At 40.4% G+C, this 12,377-nt stretch overlaps 1 protein-coding gene across 8 annotated transcripts in view; it reads right to left on the bottom strand.

Moving 5' to 3' along the window:
- TPST1 (tyrosylprotein sulfotransferase 1) overlaps window positions 1-12,377 on the bottom strand; it is a 34,972-nt gene that overhangs the window by 11,261 nt on the left and 11,334 nt on the right. For 7 of the 8 annotated variants that reach the window (XM_048067969.2, XM_066979587.1, XM_066979586.1 and 4 more), the window contains 2 exons: window positions 8,113-9,053; window positions 1,345-1,543 (listed from right to left, as the gene is read on the bottom strand). In XM_048067969.2, the coding sequence (XP_047923926.1) occupies window positions 1,345-1,543; window positions 8,113-8,957 (1,044 nt within the window). In that variant the 5' untranslated portion in view covers window positions 8,958-9,053. Of the gene's footprint in view, window positions 1-1,344; window positions 1,544-8,112; window positions 9,054-10,164; window positions 10,309-12,377 lie in introns of those variants that run through there. The other variant, XM_013189909.3, reaches the window with a different exon arrangement.

Genomic DNA, 12,377 nt, shown 5'->3' with positions numbered 1-12,377 from the left:
AAGGTGTGTTTGTGGCTTTGTCTATTGCCTTAATTTCTATCTTGCATTTTGAAATCAAACAGATTTCAAGAAGCCACCCAACAGCAGGCAACTGAAATTTGTACAATTTTAACAACTCAGACTGAGTTTGTCCTGCACAGGGAGAAGAGATAATCAACATTAAATTATTGAAATACAATATAAATTTGGATCCCAGTCACTATTTTCAGTATGTATTGGTAGGCATGTGAGGACTTTGTCTTCAAGGCTCACTGAAGAGATATTGAACACCTTTTTTTGTTTGTTTTGCAATCGGGCTGAATTGAGTGCAGAAGAGTTAGCTTGCCTGTAAGCCTTTTAGAACAATAAGTACCACAAAACCTACAAAACACTAGCCATAAGCCCTTCCAGAAAAGGGGGTAACCTCTTTCATTCTGAGCTAACAGCTATTAAAATTGTCAGTCTACCATCCTCTAATACACTGATCAAAATGCTTAATGGAAGTTTCTCAGAGAGGACTCCTAAAAAGAGAAAATACAAAATGTTTAAAGTCTACACAAAATGCAGTTTTCTTTAGTATCTAGCCCTACATTGACCAATTTTTAATATCAGAAGGTTAGTGACAGTTCCTTCACATTGTTTAGTTCAATTTTTCCAGTGATGACTTTGCTGCAGCAGCAAAAGTCACCTTCTTTTAATACAGTATACATTCTCAAATGAACAGAATTGAAAAGTTAATTATTCTTATTTCAAACAATGGTAATAAGCTTTTCAATGGATACCTCCAGGGATAAACAGTTGTATAGCCTAACTATTCAAATTCCAGCAACATTAAGCTCAGACTAAAATCCTCATGTTTAGGTTAATCAGCGCCAGACCTTCTTGCATCTTTTGTTTGTTCTACAAAGGACGGCAAAGAATTGGAAAAACTGACATTTTGGTCATCTTGGGCTATTTTCCACGGGTCACTTTTCAAATTCTACCAAGTATTTGGGAACAATTTTGTGAAAGAGCTTCTGCCAACCCTCATGTATAAAAAGCTGAGCTCATGAATCAAGTTTGATGACCAGGCGAGAAAGCTAGCTTTTTTCCAAAATTATCTGGATGATTCTCAAGAGGCTCAGTTTCATACAGAACACAGCACAAGCCTGGGGTTGGGAGGAAGGAAGAGGAACCAAATGGAACACAAAGAGCAGGAGACAGATTTTCCATGCTCACGGTCGTACAGAAGTCTTCCCTCTCCCCCACTCAACAAGGAAAACAGATCACTTAAGTATAAAAAGGTATTAGAAATAGACTTCAAAAAGTATCTTCTGCTCTATAGCTCACATCCACTTGGTAGATAAATGCACATAAGTATCTTACCCTCCTTGTGTTTTCCACAACTTTTTGATCTGGCTTCCCATAATTTGGTGGATTGGCATAGGGATCGTAGCCCAGTTTGGCCAGCATGGGCGCGATCACTGGCATATCTTGCAGAACATCAGCAGGTATCTTCCCAACCCACTTTGACAGCGCTTCCACGTTGACTGGCTTGATTACTTGATCAGTAGATCTTTCAACTCTGTTGAGGGAGAAAGAAAGGTTTTATTTTGTATTCCAAGCCAATATCTGATCCTTTCCTACCAGTAAGACTTTTAGCTTGCCTTTTCCCCCCCCTCTTCTTTCCCTCTCAAAATTTCACGTTCCTACAGAGCTGGGGGAAGTGCAATTTTACTATGTACAGCTGAAAGACGAATAATTGGTACAACATCCATGCATGCTTTCTGCTCTAGGCTTTCACAGAGAGCATGCTGAAGCAAGTTCTTTACATAAAGAGAGCAATGAAAGCCAAACATCTGCTAAGTGAAAAGTATGCACACACCTACATATAAAGCTGTTTTCCCACTGACATACTCCCACATTAGCTGCTTCATTGTCTTAATTGCTCTTGAAAGTTGTATTCTAAATTATAATCCCTGTGCCACTTATTTTCCCCGTCATACTGTGACTAAACTTTTTTTTTGAATAGGGCAAATAACATTTCCAGAGACGCTTTTGAATATTACACCACCTTAATGTAAATCTCAAATGAAAGACGCTTTTATAAAAAAAAAAAGAGGTGACAAAGATACAGAGTGCAGTCATGTTTTTCATGACCATCCCTATAACTGATCGAGAGCTTGTTCATTACACAGCTCTTAAAGAAAGGCAAGTGAATAATCTTAAGTGTCATATGTACCTTATTTAGAAAATAACTCATTTGTTGCTCATTTAATCAACTGTCCTCAAGTCTTTCATTCTTGTACCCTAGTTTGTTTGTGGGATTTTTTTGTTTGTGTTTAAAGAAATCTGGTATCACTTCGCTTTCTCACGTTCCTTACTTCTTTTAGATTAGAAAACTTAAAATCTCCTTACTGTGTTTATTTCTGAAACAGGCCAGCGGCACTCAGAGCAGGCTGAGTAATCTAAGGCTCTCCGAACTTTCTTCTGAACTCAGAAAAAAATACACATGCATTTGGGATGCCATGGTTCTTCTAAGGCAGGTTAAGATCAGATCTGTAGATACAAGATGCCTAAAGGAGTATTTAGGTGTGCATGATAAGTAATGCTATAACGTATGCCACTATGTCAGTAGCTCCTGCTGGCTGGCTAAATCTGCATGCAGTCTGATGCTGAGCATCCAGCTGTCACAGACACTTGCAGCTATCATCCTTCCTGGGCATCGTTTACGTCATGAAGAATTTAATCACAAAAAGCTTTACCACCCAGAAAAGAAAATTGGTATACTTGAAAGCAGAATAACGCTATGAAGTATAACACCAGCACCTCATCTGCATGAAACAAAGCATGAGAACACCGCCATTCAAATGTAATGCTCGAGCAGCTAATTCTTCAGAATTACACAGCAGGCAGAGTATGAGAAAACACAACCTGAGAACAATATTCCTTAAATATTCCCAGCACTTTCTTAGACAAGAAGCCTGAAGCTGAAGTCATACTGCTCTCAGAAGTGGCAAGTGCGATCAGTTATTTCATTAGCCTGACGAGTCTACGAAGAGGCTGAAGGACCCCTACACAGGGGGCAAGCATTAAACCAACAGTACGGGGCATCCGGCCCAGGTGCTTACTGTGCTGTGCGATGGAAGCCTTAAATTACAAATACATACGCACATCCGCCAGTCATCAGCTCAATTTCATCTTAACACCATCTCTTACTGGGTTTTACTTGTCATCATAGCTAAAATTCTCCGGGATACAGAAGGGAAGTGAGTCACACAGTGCTGGAAGGTCAGGGGCTGGAGTGCTTCAAACGCAACCAGCACGAACAACAAACCTGACAGGGAAATGGTCACTGGGGGGAACCATCCTGGCAAGCGGGGCCTTCGCAGATTGCTGCAAAAGGTGTTGAACAGAAGCTGATGAGTAAGCACCCGACAAAAAAAACTGCAAGACAACCACAGGAATTTAAGCCTTACTCTCCTCAACCATTTTCAGTAGCTCAAAAAGAAAGGCAAGAACCCAGAATGGGATTCGAGGGTCAGGATACCTTGTTCTGAAGTAAAATCACACTTAAATGGTTATGCTTTGCCCCGCTGTCACTTCAGTCTTTGGTAACAAAAAGCACAAAACACTTCCTGGTGGCAAGAGACAGGCAACCAGGCTCAGCTGCTCCTAGGCACTCATTCAAACTATGCTGTAGCACGTTTGGTCTTCTGTTTACATCTTTCACTGTCCTGTCACTTAGGATGGGAAGAAAAGTAAAACACAATTACCAGAAAGGAAGACCAGAAGAATATCTGATGAATATGGAGGGCAGAGAGAGCAGGGAAAAAAAAAACAAACAGAAAAAGAAAAAACAAAGCAAAACAAGTAAACGTACCAAGTCTTGACAAATTTGATTATGTATGCACATGGCAAATGCTGCCTGGCAGTACTGCCATCTTCCACTGCAAAATTGCAGGAACCGACTGGGCTCTGAAAGCAGCTGGTAGCACGGAGCACAGGGCTAACCCCACATGCTTCTACATCTGTACTAGAATAGAATGAAAGCAAGGTATATATTAAAACCAGTGTATTCTGAAGTAATTTTGCCTAGACAGCTATTTTCGTAATAAGCCTAATAGAAATTGCTATAAAAGGGCTGACATTTCTTTGCATCAGTGGTCACTGCAGCTGTTTTCAGTTAGGAGGCAAATGCCAGAGCTACATTAACACCACCAGTTACAGCCTGCAGCCCAGCCATACATTCCTGGAACAGCCACGCTGGCAATTACTTCAAACAACAGGTTTTGCACTACTACAAGGTCTGCGGTGTACATCCTTAAAACCCCTGCAGTGTTTCTCAAGCTGGGTAAGAAACAAAACAAAGGAGGAGGAGGGGGGAAATACCAAGTAAAAGAGAACAACAGTGAGGCTAGGGCTGGATCAGCAGCAAAAAAATAAATCAGGGATTACTAAGCAAACGCAGAAGAAGAAATGACGACAGCCAACAGTTTCCTCAAATGAAGCAGCCAGGGGAAGACACGAAGTCAGAGTCCTAAATACAAATTGCCCAGTTCCTAATGGTGCTAATAAAAGACTACTGCGTAGGAGTTTCTGAGTCTGGAATAAGAGAAAATGGAGTCAGCTCACTTCCTGAAGGACTCTGCAAGTCACTTGATGGCTAGCTTAGCTCTGGAAGAGAAATAACACGCGCGTACATTTTAGACAGCTGAAAACAAAGCACCTTGCACTGACCTAGAGCCTCATTCCATCTTAGACAGATTGCATTTGACAGAGTTTTGATTTCAGATGAGTTAAAAATACATTCTTAAACATTCACTTTCTGTTACTGGATATAACATCACTGCAAAGATCTTTTAGGGATACTGTGGTCACTTTCTTGAAGCGTTTTTAAGTATTTCTAGACAACAGATGTCAGATTTCTTTTCAAAAACCCTCCAGCTGTTACAACACCTCCAGGCACCCGACACTAGATCTCACTTGAGCAGGTATCACGACTCTGAAGCAGATACCAAACTGAGAAGCCTGAAAGGTCTGAAAGTCTTAGAGCTAAGTCGAAGATGACTGAGTCAGGCTTCTTTGCTCATTCTCTTAAGTCTTTACACATACCTCAGCCTTTGCAGGTTATAATAGCAGTTCATTCTTCACTCAACTTTTAAGGCTTTCTACCTTACCCAATACCTTGCAGACAGCAGAGGAACGAGTTTTATCCAGGTCTTCTTACTCTCTCTACTAGGTTACAGAGGCTAGGCCTTTGTGTTGCTATCTTTTAAGGGAAGGTCACATTCAAGTAGAGGTGATTTGGTGCTTGTAATGTGTTCTTCCTGCCACTGAAAGCTGCAATATAATTTGAGCGATCTGATTTTAATATACCATTACGGAACAGCCTGAAGCATTTGCTACCAGGCACGTGGTGAAGTACAGCTCTGTCAGAAAACAGAGCTGTATGTAGCAGACACCGCTGTTTTGGGTTTCCTCACGTTATCTGAGGTCATCTGCAGCTCTGTCCTTTGGAAAGTCAGGTGGGAGAAAGCTAGTAGCCCAAATACAGAGCTCTGCTGCTCCAGACTTGGTTGTTTCAGCTAAAAGAAGACAATATTCACACTATGAAGTACAGAGGATTCCCCAGGAAGCCTAAAGAGAAATCCTAAGCCATAAGAGAGCAAGGCGGGATGGAACCTGAGCCTGGAACTTAATGGCCCATCGCACCCGAGGCCATAAAGAACTCAGCTGCAGCTGAGAACAGGCCAAGCACAACTGCATCCTCCTTCTGTCAAGTCCGCTGAGAGGCGTTCAGCTGTCAAAACCTGATAAGCTGTGGCACAGCCTTTCAAATTCAGGGTAAACTACGCAGCCAGGACCCTTCCAAGGGGCACGTGTTCCTTGGGACCCCTGCTCCGGGCAGGGACCCTGGCACGCAGCAGCCACGGCCTGTGGCACCCGGCAGTACACGAGAGGCGAGGGGCTGAAGTGAGGAGGTGAGGAGCTGAAGGGGATCAGACTGGGGACCTTGAGCACCCCTCGTGCAATCGCAGTTAGTGCTGTGTGCACACACGAAACAGACATCCAAGATCCAGAATTTCATATTCGCTGGGTTTTTTCCTACAGGCCTCAAAAGACTGAGTCACTGAAGTCATTATCAAATTATAAAGGTCTCTTGCAACCGAAAAACAAATCTCGCCCTGCATTTCAAGGGTATTTGATTAGACAGAAACAATACAGACATAACATTAATAAACCATTTCTCCCTATTGCCAAAGCCTTCTGAAATAATAAATTACTTTATTACATATTACATATCTCTAGTGAGAAATAATAAAAACATCAAGAATTCCATGAACAGACTGAATTGAGGGTCACAAAAATAAGAATATTTTCATATGTGTTTGCCTTGAAATTCCTTGAGTCTTTTCTTGAATTTGAAAATTTGAGAATTTGAAAGTCTGATTCAAGAATATTCACAAAGCCACATTTTACTTTCAACATTGTATTTTCATAACTTTTAGAGTCACGAACAAACATTCTCAATTCCTCACATCCCATTCCACCAGATTCAGCACAAAATACTACTTGAAACTGTGTGAATTCAATAAGGCTACTGAGTTTTATAGTTTAGAGGTCCACTAATTTTTACAAATACAAATCTGGAAGCTGTAAAGCAGTAATAATTTACTGGAAATGGCATTCTGCATAGCTATTTTACAGGACACTTAACAGAACTTGGCAGCCACCTTTTTATGGCAGTAAGAATAAGTTTACTCCCCCCTCAGCTGCCACGGGGAAGCAGTAACATAAAGCAGATAACTGAAGAGAATTTCAGACACAGACACAGACTGCAGAGACATCCAAGAGCACACTGCTCCAGGGTTACACTATCAGAAGGCTTCAATCTGTTAAGAAGAATACTGCAAAAAAGGGTTGAGATGCCTTCTTCATAGCTGTAACAAATTTTATGATGTGCTTGCAACCATATTCCCCTCCAATATATTAAGAATTCTACACAATAGTCATTTCCCTAGGCATTAAACAAAATCTTCCTTTTTTTTTTCTCAAAACCTTTAAAAAAAAGTAAAAATAATCACTCTGTATTCAACAGTTTGACATGTCTCCACCCCGCTCACACTGTTGGCTGTGCAAAGTACCTCTGTTACTCTAAAGCACTTGGTTGATAATAAATATTCAAAATGCAGAAGCCAAGGAATTTAACCGAGGATGTCTTGCTGATAGAATATGCCTTTTATTTTATTATTTTTTTTTCTTTTTGAAATTAAAGTGACATGCAATCTGGCAGATAGATCTGTCATAGCAAAAAAAAAAAAAGATTCAAGCACTCACACCGTTTCCCCATTGCAATGCCCAACCAACTCCCATACTTCAAAAACTTGGCTGTAAAACTGGCAGAACAACCAGAAGAGCTAGCAGTTTAATGGGAGAATAAATAAAGGGTTTTTGTTTGTTTGTTTTCTCTCCTTTCACAATACTTAATCTTTATAAGCAGAGCTAGATTTTGGTCTCTGAAAGTAGTCAGGTCAGATGCACAGATGGCGTGACAGAATACTAAGAGATTTGCCTACAACAAGGTTAATTTTATTCAGAGTGTATGTCCTTTTAGGAGCACATGCCAACAGAAAAGCACGCCAATTCTGCTTTCTATTTCACTGGAACAATTTCTCAAGTTTCCTGGAAGAGTACGTTCTTGGCAAATACGACTCGAGGGCCATTCTTGCATTGACAACAACAATTAAGTTCCTGAAATCAGATGGGTGATCTTGCTAGGATGAATAATGCCAGTCTAGACAAGAACAATCCAGGTTTATTTAGGGCACAAGGAAAAGCAAAGCTATATTGGAAGAGAGGCTGATATTAGATGTCCAAGTTCAAGTTACACTGATCTTAAGCTAAGTGCCAGTTCACATGCTTCACACACACGTTAGCAGGACAATTGTTCAGAAGGTGCAAGCAGAGATTCAAAATGATTAGTTAACAATTATTCTTATTTTGCATATAATCTGCATTGCAAATCAGCTTTCCAAGACACCACTAGCTACTTAACACCGAAACCAAGTTATGACCAGACTTTTATATGCAAGAGGTACTATTTTACCTTTTAAAAAGGTACGAGATAAAAAGAGGAATGCTCATACTCACTTGGAAAGAGAAACACCGCCTGCTTTTCCGATCATTTCTTCGTGGTGCAGCACTGCTTGGTTCCATGGGATGCGAAGAAACTTTAAGAGAGTTCTCATCCATCTTTCAGGATGCAATACAAGCTGTTCATAATGTACCAGCATACACCTCTCAAAACCAACCTCCATACACTGGTTATACATAGTTTCTATAGCACGATTCCACTTGGTCAAACAGTCCCTGTAGCTGTTCAGGTCAAAGCCAGCTATTGTGACTTTTCTAGATATCATGGAATGTACAGATGCACGACCGTCCCGTACCATTAGAAGAAATTTGGCATTGGGGAAAATTCTAGCAAGATAAGTTAAGGATTTTAAAGCAAAAGGATCTTTGTTACACAAATACGGTGCAGGCTCTCCATGTTTCACAATGATTTCCAATAGAAATGCTTGCATGGCCGAGTCCAGAACCTCATCTGTGACTCCAGCTTCATCCAGCCGGATCTTCTCTTTGCTTGACCTAGCCCACATCTGCTTAACTGCCAGAATTCGTGGGATGACCCTTGTCTCTTCTCCGCACCGAATATCTGGATGGGCATCAAGCATGGCACGCATTAAAGTAGTGCCACTTCGAGGTACTCCTCCAATAAATATTAAAGGCATGTCTTTGTTGTAAGCAAAGGTCTTATTCGCATTTACATTAGAACCAGTTCTTACTGTGCTTCTCACGCTTTCCATCCTCACAGGCTGGCTGCGTTCCTCTATTCGATGGTGACACTCCATCGCGTGTTGGCCCAAATAAAACACTGTCACTGAACTGATCACCAGACATGCCAGTAGCAAGTTCTGTTTGAGTTTTCCAACCATTTTGATAATGTCTGTCACGTCAAAGTAACGAGACCTAGTTTGGATTATTTTCTAGTTCACATGCCATGGAGATCCTAATCCAAAATAAGTTAATGTCTGTTGAGAGAAAAAAAAAAAAAAAAAGAACTTTGTTAAGAACTGCATGATGAATCAGCAACAGAAATATCTGATGGCATTCAATGCAATTATCATCTCCTGGTGTTGCATTAAGACCACAAAAGGCAATGTCTAAACATAAATATCCCACAAGAAAAAGTATTCTTGTTTACCCACAGCAGCAACACAAAATATAACAAGATTGGCGATTATAGTTGCTATTTTCATAGTTCTCTGATGCATTATAACAGCATATTTAAAGGAATTCCACCACTGGATAACTACCATTAAACTTTTCAGTCAAGGAAAGACATTATTTATATGGAACTCTACAAACTGAAAAAACAACTCTTAAGAAAACAGCTTTCTTTGCTAAGTGAGGATTTACAGGGAAAATAAAGACAAAAGACAAAACCCGCCCCCTTTCACACTTGCCCATAAATACATTATCTTCGGCATTGCCCGACACGCTCCATTTCCTTCAGAGGACAGGAGGTGATAGAAGACATTTCACGGTTATGAAACAATCCTGACTGTGAGATTCTCCATTTTTTGATCATGGGCTTTATGCAATGAAGAAAAACAGTTTGCAACAAGTAAATTTCAATTTTAATTTCAAGAGAAGCTTTGATGAAAGAAACGTATCACCATTAAAAACTATAAACAGAATCCAAGATTAAGGTTGACTAGGATCAAAACTAAAATCAGCCTTGATTTAAACAACAAAAAAGAGTCAACCCATGATGACTTAAAAGTTTTAATCCATCCCAGTATTGAGATGATACAAAGCAGATATAGAAAACTAAGGATTTCATCCTACCTTCTTTCTTTTTCTTCACCTACTATTTTTTCCTTAAAGATATTTTTGTCAAAAAAAAAAGACCAAATCATTCGTCATTCCATTGATTAAAAAACGTGAAAATAAACCAGCCTCCCCCCACATCTTATGCAGCTTTTTCACCTCCAGAGAAACGTTCGCTGAAATACTAAAAACTGAATAAATTGGAAAGAAAGAAGAACAAATTCTGTTTGCCATCAGCATACAAGCAAAAAGAATTAAAGCCTTGCATGTAATAAAGCATTCCCAGAATAACTATATACTGCTTCCTACATTCAGATAAGGAGGTTTGTGCTCGTTTTAAGCAGGGCTGGTAAGCTTGTTATTTCTTTAAGCTTCTACTTCATCTGGGTAAATCCACACTACTGCTGGTATGACAACACGAGTCTTCCCCCACCAAACAAAATGTAACGCGCTGAAGTTTAGAATTAGAATATTTTGTGATTTCACAAAGAGCTTTATGGCGAGTACCCAGGTGACAAATCAATAGTCAAGTGGCAATACCAGTAAGGCAACTTGGCTTCCTAAGCCATCCTGGCAGCCTGTATTCACGGAGCTTATGGTTAAAGTCATTTCACATTTATAGCATGGAATAGAAATACATACTATAAAAAAATTGCTTAACCTACTTGTCATGGTATAATCTCCCTTCCATCTATACAATATCACATGTAAATTATTCAGTTTGTTTTAAACTCTCACAACTATTACAAAAAAAAACACAGGAGACATGGCAAAACAAGGATGACCGCTCATCTACTTCATGAGGTATCAATAACATGGCTTTAATTCCACGCCCTACTCTACAATTTAAGCAGCTACAATTACCTGGTGACAGGACGACACTTCAGTACACCGTGAAACAAAGTGAACTTGCCACAACAAAAGCCACCACTGTTCTCCTGTAAGCTACTTTCAAATAGCTATAGTACTACTTTCTACAATGACAGTACAACTCAGAATCCGAAACAAATCGGATGGGTAATATAACGTAAGGGTTTGCACAGCTACCACATTTATTACTAAATATCTTAGATAACTTTTTTTTTTTTAAATTTTAATTCTAAAAGATTTCCAAGCTGTAATAAGGAGATAGTCTGAAACCCCAAGATACGTAAAATGAAAACGAGGTTTTTCACTGATGATATTTTTCATTTAGGACTCCTTAAAACTGCATTACTTACACGTAATTTTTATTTTTATAGATGAAAAGAGAACCAAAGACTTAATTAGATCACTTGCCAACATGTACGTGAGATCAAATAAAAGGTTTAGGTAGAAACAAAAGATATAAGAGCTGTCCAATGTAGGCACTTGTAAGAAGGACTTAGGAAGACGCCATGACTTGCAGCCAACACCAGTGGATTATGTTCAACCCTGGCTTACAGAAAACTGCCACCTCAGCTGCCCAGGTGCCTTGCTGCGTTCATGTCAACCTGTACCTGTACCTTTATTTTTCCATCCATAACAGTGACTGTATAGACTGTTCTTTTACCTGTACTCTGTCGTTTTCTGAGAGGAAGTAGTCTGAAAACTGACTCTTCCTCTCCAAATTCAAATGAAATTCATACTCTAATTGATACTTTAAATATGAGCTTGCTTTTCAGGGCTGAAATAACTCACTGAACAATATGATTCACAGATGCTTTTAATTGCCAGGCGCTCCGAGGACTGAGGTACCGCCAACATTTTAAAGGACTGGCTTCCTCAACGCTTTTCCATCTCTGTCAGCAACGCACAACACACCCCTGAGCACATGCCGATGCCGACCCCGCTCTGAAACACGACCGACTGAAGTATTTCCTCCACAAGAAGCTCAGGGTCGGCGATGGGATTCACAAGCCGAGACCCCCAAGGCCGTCCCCTGGCCGCTGCCATGTGGCGGGGAGCGCTGTGAGGGGTCGCGGCCTTGAGGCGCTGACAAAGCTGCTTCCAACTGGCGGCTGTCGCAATACTGCACTCGAAGTTCAGCTTATTGGTCTTTGCTACCAAAAGTAAACCGGAATTTGGGGCTCAACTGGTTTTGTCATAGGTGAAGCTGCCCAGGAGGGCTGGCAGGCACCCGTGGGAACAGTGCTCCACCACAGCAAGCCCCATTCCACCTGCAAACCGCTGGCCTTGGCTTTACAAGTGCCTGGATATCAGCAGAAAGAATCCCCCAGAACTAAGCAAACACCCTCCAAACAGCACTCAAAAAAAAAAGTGTATATATATATGCACACACAAAATATATGTATGCACACACAATTCAGTCAATAGGTGCACAGCACTGAAAAGCAGAAAGTCTCTCTTCTGAGCAGATTCAGCATGCACACCTAAGTTTCAGTTAAGGAAGGAAAACTGTGCTGTTTAAAACTAGCAAACAACACACAGAATCCCTCTGAATGCTCTTAGAAACAGTAAAGATTTAGTTAAAAGTCTCCTGCAGAAAGAGCTAGCGCAACAGGAACAGATTTTGCTGCAGAGCATACAAGATGTGCAAATAT

Source organism: Anser cygnoides, chromosome 18, assembly GCF_040182565.1.
Source record: "Anser cygnoides isolate HZ-2024a breed goose chromosome 18, Taihu_goose_T2T_genome, whole genome shotgun sequence".
Lineage (NCBI taxonomy): Eukaryota > Metazoa > Chordata > Aves > Anseriformes > Anatidae > Anser > Anser cygnoides.
The sequence above is the reverse complement of the archived record's forward strand: the minus strand, read 5'-3'. Positions and strand labels throughout refer to the sequence as shown.